Genomic DNA, 26,996 nt, shown 5'->3' on the forward strand with positions numbered 1-26,996 from the left:
CACACACAATTATCAGCGATATTAAATAGCCTAACCTTTATTAAGAGCAAGCTAAATCACTACGTTTAATCACATTAACGGAAATATAATAAGAACCAAGTGCACAGGGAAATGTTTCCTTGTTTCAAGCTTTTGTTACCAATCTCAGATACATTTTGACGGTTTATCAAACGAAATCATAGCCTTCTTGAAAGAGCGGTGTTTTACAGCCGTACATAAGAGTAAACAATTTCTTCCGCGGGCGGAGTGTAAGTGTACACGTGGAATTGAAAATGACTGAAAGGGTCTTTAACCAATCCAAACAATAAAGAACTGACGTAGTCCAACGATCAATATCCAATCGTATGATTTATTCAGTTTTGCCAAAAACTGAAAATTATATACCGTCTTGTTGGACAAATTTGTCGTCAAACAGTTCCATCAGTTGCGTGATGCGACGTCGATGCATCTTTCCCTTTAGGAAGAATTTCAAGATCGTTAATTATTTTCTTTTTTGACGTTCATGTGAATAGGAAGTCTGATACCGTTGCTTTCAGAAACTTCAGAACTGAACGGTCAAGGTAGGAAAATTAAATTGGCTGTACTAGCCATGTTGGCTTAATTACAAGTTGATAAAAATGTCGTTAAATACAATTTTATAGTTGATCAAGACACTACGCTATAAACTTGTATTCGGATGTAGAACGCGGAAAGGCAAGAGTAAGATGACGAGCTCCGAAATGTTCATAGAAATAAACTAATGTAACAATCAATTTTTGAATAGGGTTATATAATTTTGCAGAAGCATTTCCAGCAGTTTTTTGATCCCGAGGCAAAGTAAACTTATTTGCAATGGCTGTATGTGTGACTTTTCTTGCCATTGCACCCAAATTAACAGTAGAGTGCACCTTGGAAACCTAACTAAATGAAGTAAAGCAAGAACTGTCAGTAATTACCAATTAGGCTCATCAGAGCGAGAGCATTTTAAAACTATAGATTATTCGGTAATGCAGAATGATATGGGATACCTTGTGGAGAGAAATGGCTTTGCAAATACATCAGAGAGCAAGATATGCAGCTGAGACTTCTTGAACCTCAGCATTCTCCAAGTGGCAATCAGGATCAAGTGGCACATCACCATGGAGGAGGCACTCAGGGACGGCAGAATGGGAAGAAAGGCAGGTCTGGCTAGTGTGTAGGGTCTGATGACCTTTTGAAGATGTAACAGAGTGGTAACTTTAGTTGCCTTATAGTCTTGCACCAAGGTTTTGAATTTGATGCTAGCTGATATCGGTAGCCAGTGGAAGGTGATGAGAAGGGGAGGGACATGGCTGAGTCTGGGATTTTAGATCTTGCAGGAAACTAACAAAAATAAGCATTGGAGTTTGCTGAACAATATTGGAACTTTGATTGGAGCTGTTTATTATGGTCAGATGAGATGTGGGGTTGGCATCCGAAGGACGATTGTTTTGAAATTAATGTCATACCTACATACCTTATGGGGTAGTCTTTTATTATTTTATTTTTTGTGTATGACATGGATTTACTATTGGTAGAGTGTTATTGATTTAGACTGCAGCTTTTTAAAATGTATTTTTTCTTTTTGGAAAAATTAAACTGGCTCATACAACACTGGCTGATATTGCCCACCGTACCTCTGCTTCCTATGTTCGGACACTTGAGCCATTTTCTTGTTTAAAAAAATGCTATTTTAAATTTCAATTACTGGCAAATAAGTTCTGAAATACTGCTTGTGCATGTTTGACGTTGGATTCTTTTTAGACAAAGCTCTCTCTAAAGGTGTGGATGTGCATGCACTGTATGGGATGTTTATATTTGCGAATGTGTTCAAGTGTGTATATTCATATGCATGTATGTGTGTGTGTGTGCATGTGTATAGGTTTGGGCGACAATGTCTGTATGCGTGTGTGCATGTGTGTGTCTGTGTGTATGTGTTTGTGCCTGTGTGTTGGTGTGGCACAGTGGTTTGTCTCACACCTTGTTGTTTAACAGCCTGTAATGGAGGCCCTTGTTAATTAATGAAATGCATGCTCAAAAACCAAGGATCAAAGATGCTACTCTAGGGGCTGAATACTAAATATGAATTGCTGTTGAGAGGTGAGAGACAGGGAGAAGTTGTTATGTATCATTGAAAACAGAATCAGCAATGGCTGACCTTGGTCTCTGATGTCTGTTTTAACCATTTGTTTTGCACATATGTATTAGGTAGTGCACTTATGCACACAGTTACAATGGAACGTGCTGTGTTGAAAACAAAATGGCTGGAACAGTCAGCATCTGTTCCAGGAACCCTTGTATTGACATCATGGCCGTGGTAATTCCAGTTGTGTCTAATTGGTTTTGGAGAGCACTGGAAGGGTCCAGGTGCCTGAGTAGCAACGTCCAATCATGTGTGTGGAATGCGGAGGAGATTTCCGTGACCTGCCCTCCACTCAAAGCTCAATCAGAGCTCAGACGAGGTCAGCTTCAAAACCCTCATTACGTCTGATTGTCCTAGTACGCTTAATCACAGATAGACTTCTGTCCGCTCTCCACTTTCTGGAAACTTCTGTCTGCTCTCCAGGGCAAAGCTTCATAAACAGCAATATTTTCAGATAAAATAAACCTTATATTGTGTACACATCCTTGGCAGTCCTTTGTAATAGTAAAATACTGTATGTATGTGTTGGGCTATAATAGATTAAATGAAAACAGCAGGGAATAATCCTCTTTCCAGTTACAGACCCACTCAGACCTGTCTAAGAACACACCACATCTGTCAACTAAATGCCTGTCTCCTGTTTAAATGCACATGGAAACACCGGGATGTATTCATCTCCTTAATACTATTGTGTAGATTGCATGTTTATTAACTGTCTACCTATTTTCTTGGGTCGTGATGCTCGTGAAGTGAATGATTTGGGTGTTTGCTCATTTTAATTTATTTCTCCAATTCAAACGGCAGTCAACCATATAAGTGAATTCCAGCAACCAATACTAATTATATTAATACAATGGATGTATTTTAAGGAAGCTCTGGAGTGTTGTGTTGGATATTGTTACTAAAAGCAAAAAATGACAACTTTGCCTCAAACATGTACTTATAATGAAATCTTTATCTGCTGTTCCAGGGATTGTGAGGAATCATGGGTAATTTTAAGGGCCACGCCCTGCCTGGAAGCATGTTCCTGATGGTGGGCCTATGGTGGGCGGGGAAGTCGTCCTTTTGGTATGCCGCACGCAGAAAGAAGAGTGCAGGACTCCTGACCAGCAGGGCTGCTCAGCGCCGCCTGGAGGTCATTGAGGGCGTTACCATTTTGTCCTTCTCTGTGATTGGTGAGGGAGCTGTTTCCTGAGAACAGATCATGAAATTTGTAACACTTTGCGAGTGATTGAATGGCAGCTTTAAACGACACAGGCAAATGGTAAATGGACTGAATTTATATATAAATGGTAAATGGACTGCATTTATATAGCGCTTTTATCCAAATTAAATTAATTTGGAGTGTGTCAATTACTTTCATATTGCCATACTTGGTAACCGTTTGATAAAAGCAATAGCTCAATTCAGGCCAGAAAATGTACAAGCAAAAATAACGACGAGATAACTATCCAAGATCAAGTCAAAGTAGGCTTTTCACCAATACCACAGTCAAATAAAGTGCGGGGAGAACATGCGCAAGACAAAAGTGGCTGAAGTCTCCATAAAAATGACAGTATTATTTGGAGGAGTTCAGCAAGTCAATGGCTAAAGGATGTCTTAAGTCTCATTTTTAGGTCTTGCGGTCTCCTGTGTCATGTGATAACCTGCCTGGTCATGTGACTCACTGCATGTGTGCGCAGGGATGCTGGCGGAACAGTTTGCTGCAGATGGGCCACAGCTACATCTCTATGACTATGCCGAGCATCAGTGGGACCACCTGATGAACTGGCAGCATGCCACCATGTACCTGTTCTTTGGCCTGGCAGGGGGCGTGTCTGTGGCCGTCCATACCACTGGCTCTGCCCCGCTTGCCCTGGACCGCATGCTGCTAGGCGTGGCATTCTTCACTGAGGGTAAGGAGAGGGGTTTGGGGGTGCAACATGTTGTTCTCTTAACTCCGTACTGAGTTAGCTGGTGAGTTTGTGGTCTGTACTGTTGCTTTTATCATGGCTTAAAGTTCTCCAGCACTATGCCGGATTTCTGTCGTACGGCTGTTTTAGATCAGTGTAATATATTCTTGGCTTGCATTTTTGTTTAGGGTGTCTTAACCAATCACGCTCAGCCATCTTATACAATATTCCAATGTTATGCGGACAGCATATAGACCACCGCGGCACATTTGTGTACTTGAGGGTTCACTTTTTGGGGTAAAACAATAGGCTGAGACACACCAATACAGAAATCTCTGTATAAATTTAAAAAACAAAAGATATGTTTTGTAATATATACTGCATAACTAAAGTGTCTACGAATTTGTCTACAAAAACGTCCACAAAATGACACTTTGCTTTCATCTCTGAGCTGTGTAATACTGACTCCCCCTCCTGTCTGCTGGTCCCACAGGGTTTCTGTTTTTGTACCACCTGCACGGGCGAGCCATGCTGGACATACACATTCACCAGCTGCTGCTCTATGCCATCTTCGGAGGGGCAGCTACCGCTTTCCTGGAGGTCTTCCACAGGGGCAATGTCTTACTGGAGCTGCTGAGAGCCTCCTTCTGTCTGCTGCAGGGCAGCTGGTTCTGGCAGGTGTGTAAAATGTGTCAAATGTGTGAGTAATATGTATTTCATAAATGTGTGTGCACATGTGTGTACAGTGGTATGCAAACATAATTAAGAAATGCAAGTTATGGGGCACTGTTGAAGTCAAGACAAGATCTGGAAGACTGAGAAAAATCTGGTCAGATATGCACAGCAAAAGCCACATATCACTGCAGAGTACCTGAAAAATGTTTAGTGACACCAAAGTAGTGGTGCACTAGCCCACTGTGCAGCACTGCTGACACAAAAATGATCTGCATGGAAAAATTGTCAGAAGGAAACATTTCCTGAGATCTCTCACAAATTTCAACACATGAAGTATGCAGCACAACACTTAAATATGCCAGAGACTTTTTACTGTTTACTGTTTTTTTCTATCTATTGCATTTATCATATAACATGTTTTGTGCATTAAAATTTACAAAAATATGTCATGCTTCAACTTGTTCCCTGCATAGGATATGTTAGTTTCGTCTTACCTAAATCAACTAAATGTGTAATTTGACCAGGAGCACCCTGTATTTGCATACCAACTCTGTGCGTGTGCATGGACGCATGTGCATGTGTCTTGTGTCTATTTAGAGCATATAAAAGTATGTATATATGTGTGTGCGGATGTATATGTGTGTGCATGAGTATATACATATGTGAATATAACATGTATGAAGTGGCTGCTTATATTCAGTAACATTGTGTGACCATCTCAGTGTCTCCTGTGGTTCCCGTAGATTGCCTTTGTGCTTTACCCACCCAGTGGGGTGGCAGAGTGGGACCTGAAGGACCACAGCAACATGATGTTCATCACCACGTGCTACTGCTGGCACTTTGCCTTCTCCCTGCTCACTGTGACTGTAGTCTACTGCACCGCCTGCTGGTGAGAGCTCCTCCTTCAGCCCCACCCCTGACCCCACCCACACCTGCAGAACTGACAGTCTGGGCCTGCCAGCCACACTGCACGTCTGTCGGTCTGGCTGTGTTATGTGTTACTTCATAGTTAAAGTGAAACTCTATGTTTCATAAGCCTCTTAGGAAGAGTACTGGTGTGTGGGTCATCCTGTTAAAACTGTGCGTGGATTGATATCATGCATTAACTTGTATTGTAGCTTGTATTGAGGGAAGGTTATAAACTTCTGCAGCCTGCTTGTTTGGCTTAACTAATAGTGAGCAACACATCCAGACATAAAAGCTGAAATCAGTTTTAGTGCGGTCCTCCCCCTGTATACATTCCCAGAAACAAATCCAAACTAAGCCATTGAATGTGCTGGGAACTGTGGGTCCTGTGGTCAGTGTTCATAATGTGCTAAACCCCCTCCACAGGGTTGTACATTCTAAGCTGAAGAGGACTCCCTCAATGGAAATGGGACTTTTGAAAACCACAGACAAGGAGCAGGAGTCCGAAGATGAGATCTAATGGCTGCCCCCTCCCACCTCGCTCTCACATACAAACACACTAATGCGCACACACACACACACACACACACACACACACACACACACACACACGCACACACTGCTACGTGCATACATACACCTGTGCACACGCACACCCTCATACACACACATGCTCACATCACTCCACACTGGGTCTCAGGATGAGAGAAGCTAATCATCTGTCTGGTGCTCTGAGTACATGGTTCCTTGGAGAGCCCCAGACCCTGCCTTCATGTCTCACCAGAGCAGGGATGAATTCTTCTGCTCCCTGGCGTGGGAATGTGATTCATTAGAGGCAGAGTGCAATCCATTGCTTTCCTGGCCCAGTGATAGAGCCCTTTCATTGAAGCATGTTTCTAGAATTTTGTCCCACACAAGAGCCCTCTCCCAAAATGGCATACACGTACAAAAAGATTAACCACATTCTATTTAAGGTACATTCATTGGTATTTCATTCGATGTTCTCAGCATTTTTAAGGAATTTATTTGGCAGCTACAGTACAGCTAAGACTATATATGTGTCCAAACAGGTCTATGATACACCATCAAGTTCAAAATCCATGTTTTGAAAGACATCAGCTGTCCTTTGACAGCCATCAATGTTGTAATTGTTTTCTTTTTTTAAGTGTCATGTTGGCGTCCAGAACACAGACATTGTGCATAAAGACAATCAAAATCATGTTTTTAGTAGTCATATATAATGAACCGAAGAAAACAAATGATGTAATAGTTAGCCTTTATTCAAATTTTTCAGTTGTTCAGAAGGATTAGCCTTTGGCCATTTTGGAAACCATGTCTATTGTATAATTAACATTAAATTAACATTTAAATTATAACCAGTCAGCGGCGTGAATGTTTAGTGGACTGCCAATCAGAAGTGAACTTGAAGTGAATATCCATACAGGACCCACCTTGTCAGACCACCTGTGCTCATGTGTAGAAATGACAGACTTTAGATCAAAAGGAAATTTGACTTTTTTTTGTCGATAAATTTGTCTTAATCTTGTGGCATAATAAAGACTTAAACTGCATTTCCCTGCAGTGCGAGGGTCCGTCGCTCCAATTCTGAGCTCTGGATATCCAATGTAGTTTCACAGTCCTGCTCATTTACACAGTAAGTATTCACTTTTATTTATGTAAAGAAGCTGCTTCTGAGTTGCTCTGTCCATACATTACAGGCTTTTCCCTATAGGTTAGAGCCTTGGCCTCTGCTTTGTCATCATCTGACTATGACCAAAAGACCAGAGTCACAGGGTTCTCACTTTGGAGGCCCAAGAAATGAGAAATATTTGGAATCCCTGCGCTTAGGGATGATGATACAGAAACCCCCACTTTCTCTCTTTCTTCAAATCAGAATATGGGTGCTTGAGCAAAAGCTGCATATTTCGGGCAAAAAGGACCTGAGTGCTTTTCAATCACAGGTAATACCACTGACAACAGAGCCATAAGTCACCAGTAGTTCTATAATTCCACATTTTCAGTTCATTCAAATGTACAAATTGCTTTTAAACAACAACTGCTAGCTCACATTGTGGCCAGTGGTTAAGACTGAGATCTTTACTAAACTAAACCTGCAGTGGAGTCGGCTGAACTCTTGCAAAGAATGTAGCTCCCCTCCCCGATGTCCTCAGTAACTCTGGAAGCGTTATACTGCCATCAGGTGGAGACACTTTTTAATCATTTAAAAAAATAATGATAACAATTCAGGTGCTGAATTAAGTTATAAAATTATTACTAATAGATTGTCTTTCAAACGAAAATGTGTTGCTTTGTTTTGCACACATAAAATGTGATCATATTATGACTAAGATATATCATGTTATAATATTATTTGCCACAGTAACATTTGAACTGTAAGTACTCAAAATGTAATACAGGATTAAAGTCAATACTTATTATTGTTTACACCTCTGATTGTTTTTCTAAATAAATTATAAAATAAATTGTCTGTTCCCATATTCATCATGTAGTGCATCTGCAGAAAGTGATATTTCTGCAGTGGGTAGCCTATTTAATGATTTACTGTATCCCTGTTGAATGTGAAGATTTGACTTTATTTTCCACCTTTGTACTAAAACATCTATGCAAATGATGTGAAATCATTAGAGGTAACCTCAAGGGTGAAATGTAGCCTATTAAATATACATGCAAGAAACGTTTTGTGTACAATGTGAGATTTGTGAGCATAATTTAGCTACTGGGACTGTGCAAATAGACTAGATTGATGTTGTTTGGCTATCTGCACTTATCTAGATTTGTTAAACAGATCTACATATCATTACGCACTTGCGAGGCTTTCTGAAATTAGACGAATATGATGACCATATTCAGAACGCCAAAGGGACTGCAAAGATAGATACAAACACATATCAGTCTGCTGTTTCATAATGATACTGTCTACTAGCTTATTCATCTCTCTGACGCGGTGTTTCCGTAGCAACAGACACGGAAGTAACATTCGTAGAATTCACCTGTTGCGTGTTCAACAGGAAAGAGAGAAAATAACAAGAAACAATTGAAGTAACATTGACGAAACTCGCGAGTGCCGGCCACGGTTAGAGCCCTTGCATCGACGTTCATGGACAAACTAAAGAAGGTTCTGAGCGGCCAAGATGGCAATAATGATGACATTAACATCGTGGAGGTAAAGTCAGACGTTCAACCATCCATGATTTCAGCGGTGTAGCTAGCTGTAGCTTGTGTAATGGGCGTTCAGCTATAGTGTGGCTAGCAATAGCTCGTTTGCATTTAAGTACAGTACCGCGCACATTTGTGCATAGCATTCACAAAACAGTTATGGAAATATATGGATTAAGCTGTTTGCCACTAACGTTACATCGAAGAGAAAGCAACGTGTCGTGTCAGACCTAGTTAAGTTAGCTTTGATGATAAAGTAGGCTATAAACAAGTTGTTCACAACAGGTGAAAGTTACAGTTAATATTAGCCGGTGGTGGTTATGTGCGATACGTTACCGCCAGGCAGAGTTTGTGATTTTAAATACTTGCTGCTTGAAATCTATCACAATATGTTATAAATAATTTGCATACGACAGAACGGACAAATTCCCCTTTGCAATGTGGTTATTAATATCGAGATGCCATTTGAATGCATTGGAAACTTGAGCCACCTGTATTTCCAGGTGTCATGTTAACACTCAATGGGATTACTGTAGTGACACGTATATCGGCTATTGTATCAAAACTTTCGTCCACTTCTCTCACCGGTTAGGCAGCGAACCGAGCCTCAACTCTGAGCTGGAGTACACGGATAAAGGGGTTCGCCGCTTTCTTCGTGCTTGGAGGGGTGTGCTCGGTGATGGTAAGTAGCCTCGTAATTATTACGTCATTGTGGCTTCCGAAGTCTGTCGAAGGCACGGTATTTTTCTTTTTTTACCACACGGAATATTTATCATATCATTGTTCAGTGACGCTCCCATCGGTGTTGATTTAAACAACTCACTTAAAAACAAGTAGAGTGAGTATGTACAGGTACTCACGACTGGTTCGTCTCGCTCTGAGGAATGTCTCGTTTCCCAGACACGATTCCTCACGCATTCCAATTGCGGCTTTTTATGTTATTTTTCAATGCCATTAAAGTATGATCATTATTATTCTCAATGCCTGTTCATGTGCACTGGACCTCAGATGATGTCACATAGTAACACTGAATTTTTTTTTATTTAAACATGACATTCGCACATACTGTGTGCCTGATAGTTTTTCTAGTTTATTCACTTATGTTGTGAACCCAAACATATTTATTAATATCTTATTTAGGAAAAAGTATTGTATCTAAAAGTAGGCCACTCAACATCATGTTGCTTTTATTATGTCCTTCAGTTTTCTTTTCAAAATTGCATTTTATTTTCAGCATGAAAGAAAGTTCAACTACTGTAACTCACACACCAAATAACTATATTTGAGGCTATGGACAACACTGTCCTTGATTGATTGATTGATGTTATTTGGGAATATTTTTAAAAGACATGTACTGAAGGTGAAATTCCAAACACAGCGATCACAGCTGAAGCAGCAAGTGATCTTCCTTAAATTTAACATAGTGAAACCAACTGTAGGCAGAAGCAGAATTAGCAAGGATGCAGTGCACCCATATGAGCAGCCATGGGGGTTCCCTGAGAACCCGAACATAGACTCTGGCTTGATTCATGAAAACATTGTTTAATGAATGTTGGCAAGTAACACTGTGTATTGTTCACGTTAAAAAAGAAATAATATATTTTTTAATCACAGTTGATGTTGAAATGGAAAAGTAGTCTCATCATGCCTCACACCCAATATATGACAGGCTGGCTCCTGACAGTAGAGGAAGTCTATCTGGAAGAATTTCAGCTGAGAAATGTGAAGATTTCCAAATAATGTTTGCAAATTTCTTGAAAACAATTTCTGCATCCTTAGAATGGGCTAATGTTTTACATTGAATGGCCTGAATGTGATGACTGAATGTGCTCTATAACTGTAATGGTGATTCATGTTTTATTTAATTTTTTATCTATTCTCACTTCTCAGGGGGTGTGTTTTCTGTTTCTTCCAAAAATTGGATTGATTTTGTTCATTATCCTTTACACCATTGGCAACATTTGCACTCTGGCCAGGTAAGTACCAGTCTATGTGCTCTACAGCCTTCACAACTTCAGTCAAAACCTCTTTACCCTAAGGATTCCTGCTCATCTTAAAAAGAATGTCATTTTATCATTGTGTCAGGCAGTTCAGTTTGAAATCAAGTTTCTTGTTGCTTTGTAGCATAATAGAGATGCATGCACATTATCATTGTGAATAGTTAACAGGTGTTACAGTCAAACAGCGTTTGTTACGAAGGTCCATTAAAGTTTTTATTAGAAGTTTCATGCTTCTCACTTCTTGGTGGCTTTTTAGTTAGTTTCTTTTTTAGCCTCTTTTGGATAGATAGGTCTTTCTGGGGCCTTTGCTTTGATTCCAAACCTGGTCCAGACAGGTATACAGTGTTTACTTATTAATGTACTCACAGTGACTGGATACCTTTATCCAGGCTCTTGTTGAAATGCCTCCTGTGCAGCTTCATTTTTCCCTTGTTAAGTACTTTGACAGGTATGTCCTTCTGTTAGCACTAAATTTGTTTGATTCACAGGTATCTTCTGAGTTTTGAGTGCAGAAGCAGGATAAATAAAATAATTATTGCCTAACATGAAGCACAGCCTCTGTGCCCGGGCGATCTATGCAACTTTAGTTTGTGCATTAGGGGCCAGATGCATCTTAGATTTCTAATCTAAGGTAGTTACATAAGATGCAGTTTTTTCTCTGGAAGATCCTCCTGTTTTCAGACTTGCAGAATATGCAAAAGACCTGCCTATAATGCAGTTTGTCAGGAAACAGAGAATCTCATTTAGGCCTTCCCTTTGATCTGACTGATTAATGCAGTTATCCATTTGAAGGCTGCTTTCATCTAGCTAGCCCGTTCTCAATGGTTCAAAGAAAAACGAATGTACTTTTATGTAATTCCCTAGATATTGCTTTTTTAATGATTTTGGAGTAACATTATGAAACTACTTGACATCAGTGGAACCCGTAAGTCTGTTACCAGACTGCGTCCCGTTTTGGTTGGACAGCACCATTGGTCTATCTATTGGCCAGTGGGTTCATATGTCTGGGCCTATGGGCTGGAGGCCGGAGGGGTGACTGAGTGTGTATGCCCGTGTCTGCAGCACCATGTTCCTGCTGGGGCCCTGGAACCAGCTGAAGAGGATGTGTGAGAAGACCCGTGCCTTCGCCACCATCCTTATGCTGGTGAGACCCCTGTGAACGTGTACCTAACCTTATCTCAAGAGTGTTACATCGCCCCCTAGAGGCATGCCCTCATACAGGATGTATTCTGTTACACAAAGCATTCATCTCTTCTGTCTTCTCTGGATAGGGAACAGGCTTGTGACCCAAAGGTTTTGGGTTAAAATCCAGGGCAGCTGTTGTCCCCCCTCAACAGTGTACCTAACCTGAGTGTATATACAGCTGTATTACTAGATATGTAAAATGTAGGCTCCGGAAGTCACCGTCAATGTACATTGTAAAGCATGCCTGTAACATAGACGTAATTTAATATCATTTTTGGGAAATGGAAAATGAAGCAGATATTCTCATTCCAAAATTAGAGGTATAAACTCCAAACAGGAAGTGTGGTGCCACTGATAGCACCACTGGGTAGGGATGTGCTGCTACTTGAGGTGTATCAGTTTTGTGGAAAAAACTTGCAATACACCAGCAGACTGGTGTAGAAGTAGGGCAGATTTTATTTACAGGACTTACTGAAAAAGAGCAAAAACTAAAAAAACAAAAAACAATAAAATAAAAACAAAAGCTTGAAACAAAATGTGCAGATGATTTACATACTGCACAATGGATACATCTAGCTCCAGCCTCACAGCAGACTGCCCTCTTAGTAAGACGAAAAATGACCCTGCCCCAAAAAAACCTCACAAGTAAAGGTAACTTCCAGGCTTATGTACCTGAGATATACTGGTTATATCCCCTATCACTGGTAAGTGCCCTTTCCTTTGCTTTCGTGGTAATGAGAAACTGTTCTTTGTTTTTTTCATAGGTGTTTCTTGCCTTGACTCTCTGCGCTGCTTTTTGGGTAAGTAAACCTCTAATTGTATTAGCTTGGTGCACTGGAATGTTTAATTAGTTCCTTGGATATTTTGTACTGGTGACTGAACACAATTGCACATCTACGTGTGCTGAATAATAATTAATCTAGCAGCTATTGATCAGTTGATTAATTTTGTCTTTATTGTATGTCCTGTGTGCGTTTACTTTTCAGTGGAAGAACTATGGGCTTGCTTTGCTGTTTTGCATTTTGCAAGTCATTTCATTTGCTTGGTGAGTAGTGAATATTACATTAATATACGGCTCTATTTTCACCTCTCAAATGGATTCATGTTGTCATTGTATTGTGGAATTTTGCTGGAAGTGTTGGAGGTTTGTTTTGTATCTCTAATAGTTAATTATAAAAAACCCTTCCTCATTCATTGCTCTTTGAGTAATATTAAATCTCAATAGTTCTGATAAATTTTAAAGGCAAACAGTCCTATGCTTTTCAGGAGCATACACTGCAATGACAATTTAGTTTGTTTATCTGTGAATCAAGTCCATTTTAAGCATTTTGGAAAAAGTCAGCATTAAACAAAACTGTTTTTGAACGTAACTTAAAATTTGACTGCAATATTCATTAAAAAAACTACAAATCAAATGCTCAGCTGAATCCTGATTCATTATTTTTATTATGATTTTTAAGCCAGGAAAACCCTATTGAAATTTACATTTTTTAAAACGGGTTACCTATATGTACTCTAAAAGCATGAAAAACAACTTTGTCCAACCAGCCAGCTAATTAACCTGCTTTAGCTCTTGGATTTATACTTTTAGTCCCTGTGATTTTAAAGGAAAACTGAGGGGAGGGACCCACAATGAACTTTATTGTAATTATTTTTGTATGTTTTTTCAGGTACGGTCTGTCCTACATACCATTTGCAAGGTAGGCTTTTTTTGTTCACAGTTTTTTTTTTTGTTTAATTTGATCCAGATAGTCCATACAGCATATATTGGCTCGTCATAATGAATAAAACATTTAGGTACCGTACATGGACATTCTGGCTTCTTTTGGAAATACATGTTGCTTGTACAATATGGACTTGGATTGTGTCTCAGGTTTGACTGAATAAAGAGGCCTTGTATGTGGCTGCTTTGCAGGGATGCAATGTTGAAGCTGTTCGCCCTCTGCGTGAAGTGAGGAGGGCCTCCCTCCACGCCCCCACCCCCTGTCCTATCCCTGCTTTTAGGACCATGAAGGGAGCATACCTGCAAAAGTTTACAGGTGCCACTCCATCCTCTAGCAAAATGGCACCCACCTGCTGTCCTGAACATTTTACAAAAAATCTCAAAGAGGGCTAAAAGCTTTTGTTGAGGGTAAATTGTATGTATATTATGTTTCTTTTTTAATCACGCAGACTGACAGAAGGAATAAGAGCTCTGTTCACATCGGTCTAAATTTGGACTTCTCCACACCTCTGCTTTCCCCTTCTGGGAGGAATGTATATGCTGTAGATGATACACTGTGTACCTGTACAAGTGCCTTCTCAGTCGACGTATCTCTGGTTGAGGGTTAAAATGAACAAATTTAGTGAAGGACCTCAATTATGTGTCTATATTAGTGTTTAATACAGTATTTAAGTTTTCATCGCTTAGTGTGTATGCATTTTATTTTCTTTTCCACACTCCTAGCCGTAAACAAGTGTATTTATGAGTTACATATAAGCGGATAGTGAAATAAATACTTTAAAATACATTTGAAAGGATTCTGTTACACATAGGAAATGAAAGTACCATAATCCTGCAAACTGATGACTGGCCTGGATTCCATCTACAATTGTCCTATATTTTAGCTTATGACCTAAAGCAAGTTTTTGCAATTTTCTTCATGAACACAGTTGAGTGAGTTCATTTTTGATGATTGCCTAACATTAACATTTATTTGTATGTTAAATATAAGGGCAAGTGTTGAATGAATGTTAGCCTTTTTCTTAAACTCAAAGATGAAATGAACAAAGCGATATGATCACCTCTGCTGTTCTAAAGACGAGGGAAACCTATATACTGTACATACAGTACGTGCTGTATTTGAACAAGAACATAAGCTGCACTGCGTAAAAGCCTGTAAGAATAGGGACCAAATATTATTTTTTGAAGGCCGATATCCAGCCTGTACTGGTGAATGGATCTTTTAAATGATCTTTTAAAAGTAAGGAAGCATTGGAAAATCATCCCCAGGGGAAGCATTCAGCTGCAAATTTTCACTTGTGGAAATACAGGGTGCCTGCTATGCCCAACCAAACTCTTTATCTGGGTTTTAATGTCTCAAAACCAAAATCCTAGGTGCCTTTACATTTAGTGGCACAGTATGGTGGAATGTGCTAGAAGTAGTCATTCTCTGAGCTGAAAACTTCTTTAGAGACACATCCATGCCACATTGCATCGGCCTGGCCTGTCTGCATCACTGAAATCCCTGACCCTGATCTGTGCGTGTCCTCATGGTGCCGCTGGGGAAAGAACCATCTCTGTTAAATTTGTACTGTGTAGATAAAGACACATAATGAGCCAAAATGGCCGGTATGGCCTGTTCTGATCTGTGATGCTCTAATGTTCTAACATTCTGTGATCATTCTCCTCTGGCCTACCAGTAAGAGAAGTTCTGCTGTAGTCTAGGGTATACGGTATGCTGCATTTTTACAGGTTAGATTTCTTTTTGTCATTTTAATATATCTTTTTAGAGTTATATTATTATTAGTTATATTATTGCCCACATTGGGGGGTTTTCTGTTCCTTGACACATGTGTTCATAGATATAGGTGACATTTTTGAAATTTCTTTTCATTTGAGGGAATTACAATCAGTTACTATTGTAATTCCCTGACAATGGTTGATTTTTGAATATCTGAACTCTCAAAATAAATTACCTTTCCCTTTAGGCGTTTACCTTGATGGATAAACCCGGTATTGCTATTCCTTCTTTTTGGGTTAAACTTTTAAGGAAGTTTTTTTTTCCAGTGCTTACACAACTTGTTTTTTTTTTTTTTTTTAACTCATGCAGTTGGTAATGAGGAGGCTCTTGTTTTTAAAATGTTACTACTTTAACTGCACTGCAAGTATAGTTAATGCAATTATGTCAAATACCATTGCACAGTAATTTACTGTTAAAGGAGCTTCTATCCCTGATACAATGTCAGTGAACATGCATGTCTGCATTTAAACAGCCCATCTTAGCCTCCCTACAGTATTCATTGGCTTAGATTACAATATTTACTTTATTTTAATTCTGTTAGCCTGTTAAGTCCTCTTTTCCTATCAGTGTCTTTGTCTTTCTGTCAGAACTACAGTTTCAATCTGTTACAGCAACTCCAAATGTTATTAATCATTAATTTTTTGGTTAATCGTGGAATGTGTTTATTTTCTAGAAATGTGTGTTTACTTCAGCATCTCTGCCACTTCAGGGAAGTGATTTGATGCCTTAGAAAGTGGCAGTTGTTCATTTTGACTTCTAGTGAACTTTTCTCACTCGTGGAAGCTTTTGTACCAGGAAGGGGCGTGCTGTTCTTCTGTGCTGTTGGCCTTTACTTTACACAGAAAAGGAGGGAACAAACTTCAGATTAAAAATAACTTATGTGCCTTATGTAAGCAATCTCGCAGGGAAACAACATTTATACTTATTAAACACAATACATTTTAAAGCAGAAATGTAATGCTCCTGAATAAATTTAACAAATTTATATCTTGAGCATTTATCTAAAATCTTACATCTAGTGGTAAAAAGCTGAATCAGTTTTGTGTGCTTTTTAGGGTGTTGGTTGCTGTTAGTGCAAGACTAGCAGGCATTAACTGCTCTCATAATATGTGAGGTAGATTTAATCTCTTCCATAGCTGCAGTCCATCATACCTGGGGTGACCCAGTGGTGTTCTCATGGTAATCTATTATTTTGTGTTTCCTTGGCAACTTGCACTTCCCTGCTATTTGTGATCTGAAAGGTCTCTGCAAGTTTAGGTCCAGAGGACTTTTATAGACCACGAAAGAAGCTAATGGGGAAGCAGTTTGCTTTAAAATGTGAAAAAGTCTTTTGTGTGTAAAAATGGTGGTATAAGTTTTTTTTTTTTGTGAGTTTAACTTTAATGTTTTTCATGCTGGATCTCTATATACCAATAATAATAGGATAATGTACAATTTAACACACTTGCTAGTTTGCTTAGTTAGCTAGCACTTGTATGTCTTGATAAATCCTAGCAGTTTAATGCCTAAAACACATGCAGGAAACTTTATGTGTATATGCATACACACACACGCACACAATCAACAGATGCAAATTCAGAAAGATCTTGGTTACGCAGAACTTTCTGGCTGCGGTCTCAATGATACTATAACACTTAGCTTTCAAAGGTCAACTGGACAGCTAACTGGTTCATTGGTGATTTATCAAACACATTTATAAATGGGTTTTGGGAATTTCCAGATGACATTATCTCATGCAGTTAGGCACATGCTTATTAGGCACTGTTCAATCAGTAGTGAATAGTGTGTATATAGTAAATAGCTAATTATTGTCTGCCAGGAACACAGCAGCCTGCTCACATCCACACCCAATCAGTGTTGAAGTTTAATTAGGTTTCTAAGGATTAAATCAAATAAGAGTCAGAAGTACAAAGAACAAAAATAAGAATAAAGGCGTGCTGTTGTTTTTTTTATAAATAAATTGCTACTGCAGAGCAAGGTCGTTGTGCAAAGTGATTTCCAATGATTTACTTCTGGGTTTTATTCTGTTCGTACACAGTGTACCTGAAATAAGTGTCAGTGCAATCGGCTCTGTTACAGCGGATAGATGTTCCAGAGGATTTCAGCAGAAATTACCTGTGGCTCTCAATTTAACATTTTACTTTGCATTTCTTTCATTGCAGGTGTTTTCTGTTTAGAAATGTTCTGTTCTGTCTGCTCGTGATTTTATAGGGATTTCTGTTCCTTTCTGTGTCCTCTTGGAATTGAGATCTTTGTGGCCTGGATTCCATTTACATAAGATGAATAACTGTTTGAATGTATTACTGAATTTGCCCTTTTTTCTCAGTCAGCTGTTCCATATTATTTGTGTTATTTTCATTTTGTTTGTCTTGGGCTTTCAGTTTTGTTCCAATCAACTGGCTGTTGGTAACGACTGCATGTATGAAACACATAAGGTCTTATGTTGTTGAACAAAATAAATATTTTGAACATTATTTCTGTGTGCCTCTTCTGTGGGAGAAGTCCAGCACCATGCACTGTGTTTATAGCCTCAAATTCCACATGTTCAGTTGGATTCAGGATGGGTGATTGACTTTGCCAGTCAAGAACATTCTGCTTTTTGGCCTTGAAAAATTCTTGGTTGTTTTAGCAGTATGTTCAGGGTCATTGTCCTGCAGCAAGGTGAAGCGCTGTCCAGTGAGTTTTGAAGCATTTGGTTAGATTTGAGCCAATGTTTCTGTACACATCAGAATTAATCCAGCTGCTACCGTCTGCAGTCACATCAATAAAGACAAGGGAGTGTGTTACTGTATTTTACAGATGAGGGGGGGTTAATTTTGATCATGAACAGTTATTTTATTTCTCTACACTTTTCTTCACTTTGGTACAGGTTAATACTCATCTCATCTGTTCATGATTTCCAGTTCCAGATATGACTCTATAGTTTTTGATGTACTTTTCAGCAAACTCTAATCTGGCCTTTCTGTTCTTGAGGCTTACCAATGGTTTGCATCTTGTGGTGAACCCTCTGCTATGCTGGTGCAGTCTTCTGTATGGTAGTCTTTGACACATATGCCTACACCCTGGAGACCATTGTTGATCTGTTTGACATTTGAAAATGGGTTTTTCTTTACAATTGAAAGTAGTCTCCATTCATCCACTACAGTGGTCTTTCATGGTCTGCCAGGTTGTGTGCTATTGCTTCACTCACCAGTGTGTATTTGCTTCCTAATAATGTATCAAGCCGCTGATTTTGATACATCCAATGTTTTTGCTGTCTCTGATAATTTATTATCAGCCTCATGATGGCCTACTTTACTGATATTGACACTTACTTGGCCCCCATGTTAAGAGACAAGAGCAACAGACTCAAAATGCAATTTCCAGGCCTAGAATCAACTCTAGACCTTTTGTTAGCTTTATGGGGCATGAAGTAATGATGCAAAGACACACAGCTTGCCAAGAAACAGCTGAACTGCCAATTACTTTTGGTCCCCTGAAATTGAGAGAATGTATAAAAAGGACTGGAATTCCTACTCAGATCACCCAATATGGATGTAAATACCTTCAAATTGAAGCTGTACTTCAATTATTTATGAGAATATGTGCTGGTGTACAGAGCCAAAACAGCAAAAATTGTGCCACTGTCCCGTTTAACTACATAACTGTGTACAGTTGTGTGTGTGTGTGTGGGTATTTGTATGTACGTATGCGCATATATGTGTGTCTGTACACGTGTTTGCATGCATGTGCGCCTGTGTGTGTGTGTGTGTGTGTGTGTGTGTGTTCGCCCTGTTATCTACCTCTGGCATTTGTGAGTAACATCAGTTACAGGGCTTTGTGATGAATTCATTCATCACCCAGCACTGGCAGCATGGAGAGAGCATGTGTGGCTGTTCTAATTAAAGGAGCCCTGAAGGAAGAGTCGGGCTCAGCTGCATCTGACAGAGCGGACGCTAGGGGGCGTATGAGAGGGCCAGTTAAGGGGGGTGCACAGGGGCAGTGCTATGACCAAGAGGAAAAAACTTGTCTTTGTCCTGCAGTTATATATGTTGGATGAAGGCAACAGTAATGAGCTGTCATTTGTTGCATTCCCAATCTGGAAATATTTTTTTTAAATATTGATGGATTATAAACAATGCATGTGACATGATCAACTTAGCTCCATGATATGCAAAGAGGTCTCATTTGAGAAAATGTGTGGTATTTAAATCCACATATCAAAATATTGTAACATTGTTAAGCTTTTTGCTGAATTTAATGGTTGTACTGTGCACATAACAGATAAGGAGAAACAAGCTTTCAAAACAACAAGCCCAAAAATATGTGTTGAAAATATTCCTTTACCGTCTATACTGGCTGATAACACTGTTAAATTGTGCTTGCTTGCTGAAACGCACACACAGCTCTGATTATTCATCTGTATCACAGAGACACAGTGCACCAATTCCCTTATCAATGTGTGTCTTGGTGATGTTACCATGGAAACTGTGTGCACAGCTTGGCTGCAGTCTAAAAACAATTTATAAATGATGAAGGAGGTGCGAGTCATGCTTTAGGCCTGGTGACGGAATAATCCAGCGCATCAAGAAAGCAACAAAGTAATGTCAGAGAGCAAAGTGCACACATATCTGAGTGTGGCCCATACACATCACCATATCTGAGTGTGGCCCATACACATCAGAGAGCAAATTGCACACTTAACCAAGAGTAGTACATGCTCATCAGACAGTACAATGCACTTATTTCAGAGTATTTAATGTATCAGAGCATAGCACACATTTCAGAGAGTGCAGTAGACTGCATGTATCAGAGGCAGAGCACCTACATCAGAGACTGCAGTGCACATTCAAAGTTCAGCACTTGCACCGGATAACAAGGCACTCAGAAGCTAGCAGAAGTAGATCGATTGATTCAAGGAAACCAATGGAAATAATGCCTTGGAGGCATGGAAATTTCCTGGCTGTTCTGTGGGAGGAGCCTATCTCTGAGATAGCTGAAAAAAGAGCTAAAGGCACATTCTGCCAGCCAGAACTGACAGTGGATCATGAACTGGATGGCCCAAATGCTACACATTAGAAGAATATTTACATATAAATGTGAATACAAAAGTCTGAGGTGGAAGTATGCAGTTTCAGGGATAGTATCCCGCAGGCAAGCCAATGCCTTCAGCACTTGCAGCTCTAATAGCTAAAATCTCTTTTGATAACTTCCTTTATCCTCCTCTTTATCCTCCAAAAGAACCCATTCATTATTTACAATTTCAATGCTTGCTAGTGGTGTACTGATTACAAAAATAAGTACATTCTAAAAAAAGTAAATCTGAGAAGGCCCGCTTTTTAGGGCCAAATTTCTAAGGAGATCTTTTTAGGTTGCCATGCCCAGGTAAATAATGTGTGTAGTGGGTAGACCTTGGTAGTTATGAACAGGAAGAACAGCCATACAATTTTGAGCCTGCTAGGCATCGAAGGAACTGGGAAAAGACAACAAGGAGGAGGCTTGAGGGATCTGAAGTGACGCAAGCTCTTCACTCCCAAGGTTACAGACCAGGGAAATGTGGTTTATATGAAGCTAGCCTGGTCATGTGTAAGTAGTTGGTGAAAACGATAGGATGTTTTTGTCATATTTTTCCCCCCTGAAAATTGGAATTCCAGGGGGGGGGGAAAGCAGAAAACATTGCTTTTAGGTGCTTCTCTCACATGTAGCACTGTTGGTACCGTAGAGTGTACGGTTGATAAAGGAAGCCATTTCTTGTCTTGAGCACAGTGGTTTCAGGCTGCTTGTATCATTAAAAATACTTCCTACTGAAGATTTTATCAAACATTTAAAAAACTAATCAGTAAACAGCTACCCACAAAGAACTGGAGTGCAAACACTGTCCATGAATATACACAGGACTGCAGCAGTGCTGCTCGCTATGACAATTCTTATTTCATTGTCTATTTTTTTCTCAAGAAGCAATAATTAGACCAATGTAAAATGTGCTCATTTTTTCCAGGGAAATAACAGACAACATAAAAGAGCAAAGGCCAGCGAGAGCCAAGCTTCATGCTCTCCAAATGTTTCTATGACAACCTTTATTACTTTATTACTGCCTTACTTTCAAAATACACATTAAAATCTCATTTTTTACTGCCACTTTAAACTTAAACGCAATACCATTTCAATGCCTGGTAATAACATGCCAAATGAAAAGCTGAGAATAGTTTTTTATTTGTCCTCAATGTGATTGTAATTTCAGGGAGCCATTATGAAGGGTCTTAATCATAAGTCTATTTTTTTCTCATCTGCTCTAATGAAGTGTAATACTTTCCTGGGCTTGTTCAGTGCGGAATTGCAATATTGGTTTTGCCTCTCCCAGGACTTGTGTTATGAGAAAATTACCACCAAATTAAAATAGACTGTAATTTTTGTATATGTGTCTGAGACAGGAGGGGGGCCCTCATGAGCCTGATCATAGATACATTGGTCTTATGTGAGGACATTTTGTTAAATTAAACTACAATGTTGGTAAAAACAGCACAAATTTAATGCAGTAGGCACTATAATCATAGAGCTGATTTTACTTTTAATGTTTGTAATATATTGATATTGTTCATGTATTGTGTTTTGTAATATTATTGTATTGAATGGTTTTTTCAGTATTGTTGGTATGCTCATGCATCATGTATATAAGAAATATTTTAGAAAACTCCATATTTATCATTAAATTTATATTTTTCCAACAGCATAGATTAATACTTGAAATTATTTAGGAAACATTGGGTAGCAGCATTGCTTTATAATATGGCATATTTAATTTGTATGAGCTAAGAACCAGGAGTGGAGTGGAAGATTCATTTTTAAAAATTGAACATTGCTTCAGAACATTAGATAATGGATAAAGATAATTGCTGATTTGTTATTGGAATGAGATGGTGCTGCAGCTCTGGCTGTAGAATAATGGCTACTGCTGTGTTTACCCGTTAGTATTTACTAAAAGAGATTTACCTCTGAGCATTTTCTCCATTGTATTTACCCCTGAACATTTATGCCAGCATATTTATCCTGAACATTTACCCAACACGTTTACCTCTGAACAATTGCCATACCATATTTACCCCTATTCAGTATTACTCTAGTGTTTATCACTGTGAGGTATACTTCATCTGTATGAAAACAAATAAACAACCAAAAATGTTTAAAGAGGCCTTTTCTTACAGGACGAGAGACAGTCTGTAGACAGTAGTACACATTACATCTACTTGTGATAGCTACTATTACACATTTAACAATAGCTGCTTTATACAGTAGCAGCACCATTATACAGCATACCTGTAGATATCTGTATTAACACTCCTTAACATTAACATTGCTCTGGAGTGTAACAGACAACTGCTGACTAGGTAGTGATTTCCTGGTGGATTCCGCTGCAGAACATTCCATGTTTAAACCAAACCAAGCTGGTCACGCTGGTTTAAGCTGTGTTTTCAAAACGTTTAGTTGGTCAACCAGCTGTTCACCAGCTGACCAGCCTATATAGTCAGTTAGTCCACCAGTCTGGCCACCAGCTTACTCTACCAGTTTAACCAGCTTGGACACCTTTGTCCATCTAGAGACCTGCTTTGACCAGCCACGGACCAGCTATTATCAGATAGAAGTTTCGAAAACACTGCTAAAACCATCTTAAAACAGTTTAGAATCCCAGCTGGTTTTAGCTGGAATTTTCAGCAGGGCCATGCATACCAGGAAAATATACTAATCAATTCATTACATTACAGGCATTTAGCAGACGCTCTTATCCAGAGCGACGTACAACAAGTGCATCAGATCAGGAATGCCAGTTGACATGGTTCCCCCTCTTTAAATTTCACCATCGTAACTATGCAATCTGCATGTTCAAATTACCAAACCACCAACTGCGCAGCGTTGTTGTGCATAAACGGAAACCCCACGCTGTTATGGTCGGCTGAGGAGTGATAGAACATGACGGAAATTTCCCCTGGCTACTGCTCGCTAGATTGCGCCGTTAGTTTCAAACAGAGGTGAGGTAAGAAGCAATGTACAGTAACTCCTCCATGTGAAGCGATCAGCACGAAACCGTCTCTTATCCATCCTCTCATTGTTTTGACAGCCGGCTCGGTCCAGTTACAGTGCCTGGCCGTTAGGGATGAATAGCGATCTTGTTTCTGCAGATGAGTGGACAATGCTGACCAGAGACGCGGCGCATGTCTTCGCTGGCAGCATCAGAGGGGGGATGACGAGCGGCGGACCATGTAGCGGTAAAGCGCAGTGAAGGCACGAGACATGACAGAAAACCGTTTCACCGAACAACAGGTGCCTTCGATTCCCATTAAGATAGATTACTTTATACTGCTGTAATTGACATGGAATGGAGCCTATGTTGCCGTGTAGGATTCTGCGTGTGTAGCCTGTTAAATAGTGTTCAAAACAGGGTCGGGAGACTTACAGTGTATTTCTGTTGTGTCCCCAGATACAAACAATATCTGACATTTCCTGTACCTCAGCAGCAGTATCTTTTACAGACATAGGCACAGCAGTCAAAGTGAACCTAGTTTAGTGCAATGAGCATGAATACCTGCCTGTTGTATAAGCAGGATTCCTATGTCTACTGCACACACACTGATGGAGAAAGTTTATTGGCTTGTGCTGCCACTGCCCCTGATGAGCCATGATGGTGATGGGGCAGTTACTCAACCCAAATCCTCAGGGCAGAACTGAGCCCCTGTTCCCTCCTTCCAACAGGGAAACATGAACACGTGCTGACATCCCACTTGGGGACAGTTGGCCACATTTTGTATTACAAATGTTATTTGTAATAGACTGATTAGGACCCTGGTCTTTTCCTCTGCTCTGGGAAATGTTTCATTTATTTTTCTCACTCCTAACTTATTCTGGGAGCCGTGCACTGTTACAACTATACGCTTCCAGAGATTACATTCAGATCTTGTGTGTATGTGCAGTTATCCTAAAAAATTAGGAAACACCATACAGATTTGGTAGAGGGTATTTTAAACATGGATGTCTTTTTTGGTTATATACCGTACATATGATTATGTGTTAAAACTGGACCTGTTTTTGACCTTATTGCTTGTAACATAATGCTTGTGCTTCTGTTCCCATCGTTTATATTCCATATTTCTTTGTTCATTCTTCCAGCTCTGTCACTATAAACAAGGATATCCCCCTGTGTGTAACCAAGGACAACACCATTTTCCTATCCAGTCGAATCAATCGGATGAAAGCTAGGGGTATTGAGTGGGATGAAAAAAGATTGACAATGGGATAGATCCCCTCTCCCAACACTGACTGCTCTCTGGTTCGCTGCACACGAGCAGCAGCGAAGCTCAGTCTCTCCTGTTGTTTTCCAGATGAGCTGCCGTGGCCGGCTCTGTTCCTGCCAGCCGTCTGCTAGAGCAGGGATCGATACGGACGCTTCCACAGACAGCAGAGCGCACTGAAGCGCTCAGTGGGTGACTGAGCAGAGCGTGTTCCGCTAAAGATAACGCTGTGCTGGTTAAATGCAGCAGGCTGTTTCGCCACCCTTTACAGGCTGCTCCCCCATGATAGCCATTATAATAATGGATTGACAACTCTCTTAGATAGAGATATTGCAAAAATACTGTTTGGTTTTGATGAGTGATTCGTCTGTTTTCTTGTCATTTAACAAAGCAAGGCTCATTTTAATATTTCCTTCTCAAATATCCAATATACTTGTGGAGTATTTTTTCTTTTGACATTCTGACAAATTCAATGCCTGAGTTTTTATCGAATAATCAGATTTATAAGTAATTTAAGGCTTCAAGTTTTAAGCTTCACGCATTCTAGACCAGCGTATTATAACACTGCTGGCCTTGGAAGAATTTCAAGTAGTGACTGAGCTTCCACCTGTGGCAGTGATGAGGTGTTTAGTATATCAGCTATGATTGTGATATCATGGGTGTTGTTATGACAGAGAGAGCCTAGCGTGCATGTTTGTTTCTTGGTGGAGGTGTGACCAAAAGCAGGGGGCCTGGTGTCTTGGGTAGGGGGTGGGCGGTGCTGGTGTGAGAGCATGTGCTTTGCTGAGAGAGACCTCTGTATGTTTGTGAGAAGTGGGCAGGTGTAAAAATGGACTGTGGATGACTGCATATTGCTGATGGTGGGTTTGCCATTCACAACCCCCTTTCTTTAATTGGCCACATAGTGGAGAACATGGAACTGAAAGGTGTGAGTGGTGGGTCATGTGATTCTGAGTGCAAAGAGGGCAGGACACACCATGAGGACAAGGACGACAAGGCTTGGAAGTCTTAATTACCCACATTCTCTGGCTTTGAGCCTTGATTTGGGGAAATAACTTAGCAATTAGGGGACCTAACTGGTGGCTATAGCAAAGTCCCTGCTGATGTCAGCTGTCTGGGACAGTGTTGCTGAAAGACCAGGAGCTTTCATACATTTTCCCTCTCTTCTTCGCCATCACAACCATGATCCATGGTCTGTGGCACAATGAACCATTTGAACAAGCAAACCCTTCCCAGATAACAAAAAAATCTTTATAATGCCCTTTGTGAATATAGATTTTTTAAATTGCATCACTGTACCAGCAGTGAAGATGATATGAGGGCATGCATGTGGGTACATATTTTAAGATGTACTCCTGCATCTGAAAAAGGAAGCCTGTCACCCAAAAACCCAGTTGAGAAAGAAAACTGCAGAGCAAAGAAAATAGCAAAATTTTTAAATCAGGCATAAAGGTGCAGGTCAGTCTGCACACAAAGTGAACAAACAAAACTTTTTCAGTCAATCAACCATCATCGGTGATATTTATTGTTACTATAACACGTACTTTAAGTGAAGTCACAAATGCTGAATCTGGCTTGTTTTCCTGATTTGCTGCCTTCCTGGTGTTATTTACTCAGCAGATGCCAGTACTACAGTGCAATAGAAACTAGACCAACGGAACAACCTCACATGCTCTCCTGTCTTCAGCTGGTGTTTCAGACCTGTACCTCTCTTGTACCATTTCCAGTCATGAAGATTTTAGCACTAGTGTGGTGAAAAGGGGGCTGACAGAGAAAGTCCTGCCTTTTTATTTATTTTTTATAAGCAGCAATACCATCAGATATTTTAAATAATTAAAAATAAATAAATAAATAAAATAAAAAACTTTTCCCCCTAAGCACAATTAAAAACTGAGAACTACAACCAGGGTTTTCTGAAACGCAGAATTAGGGCTTTCATTAAAAATGATCCTCTCATTTTCTCGCGATGGGGGTGCCAGTCCTATCTACACAATCCTGACTATCTGTCAGCAGTCCTCAACCTCTGCTGCTGCTGCGAGCATTCAGTTTTTTCAAATATGTGGTTTGTACGCTTGTTTCCAGGGCAACCGGGGAGCCGAATACATTCCTCATGGCGTCTTCCTATTGTGCCTTTGTTTCATTGACTTACATTTTGCATAACTGCTGAAGACTTTACGACGATGTTATTAATATAAGCACGTTTAGCCAATTCAAACCAAGTATATTTTGTCATACTGGTCATCTACCTATATACATTC

General features: G+C 39.8%; 2 protein-coding genes and 1 long non-coding RNA gene across 3 annotated transcripts; all 3 read left to right on the forward strand.

The window, feature by feature from the left end:
- The first annotated feature begins 344 nt into the window (after positions 1-344).
- Positions 345-7,184, forward strand: LOC135240743 (transmembrane protein 45A-like). Its single transcript, XM_064310641.1, has 6 exons — positions 345-560; positions 3,111-3,315; positions 3,823-4,035; positions 4,526-4,710; positions 5,451-5,596; positions 6,040-7,184. Exons 2-6 carry the CDS (start codon positions 3,126-3,128, stop codon positions 6,131-6,133), a joined length of 828 nt encoding a protein of 275 aa, XP_064166711.1. The 5' UTR covers positions 345-560; positions 3,111-3,125; the 3' UTR covers positions 6,134-7,184.
- Positions 7,185-8,597: 1,413 nt separating this feature from the next.
- LOC135240744 (vesicle transport protein SFT2B-like) lies at positions 8,598-17,952 on the forward strand. The gene is made up of 8 exons (XM_064310642.1): positions 8,598-8,797; positions 9,383-9,472; positions 10,681-10,766; positions 11,853-11,934; positions 12,740-12,775; positions 12,962-13,020; positions 13,646-13,675; positions 13,891-17,952. The coding sequence occupies exons 1-8, from the start codon at positions 8,732-8,734 to the stop codon at positions 13,928-13,930; spliced, it is 489 nt and encodes a 162-aa protein (XP_064166712.1). The 5' UTR covers positions 8,598-8,731; the 3' UTR covers positions 13,931-17,952.
- Positions 17,953-23,137: 5,185 nt separating this feature from the next.
- Positions 23,138-25,994, forward strand: LOC135240858 (uncharacterized). The gene is made up of 3 exons (XR_010325810.1): positions 23,138-23,486; positions 23,632-23,773; positions 24,617-25,994. It is a non-coding gene; the product is annotated as an uncharacterized LOC135240858 (long non-coding RNA).
- The last annotated feature ends 1,002 nt before the right edge of the window (positions 25,995-26,996 follow it).

Source organism: Anguilla rostrata, chromosome 15 (genome assembly GCF_018555375.3).
Source record: "Anguilla rostrata isolate EN2019 chromosome 15, ASM1855537v3, whole genome shotgun sequence".
NCBI classification, from domain to species: Eukaryota; Metazoa; Chordata; class Actinopteri; order Anguilliformes; family Anguillidae; genus Anguilla; species Anguilla rostrata.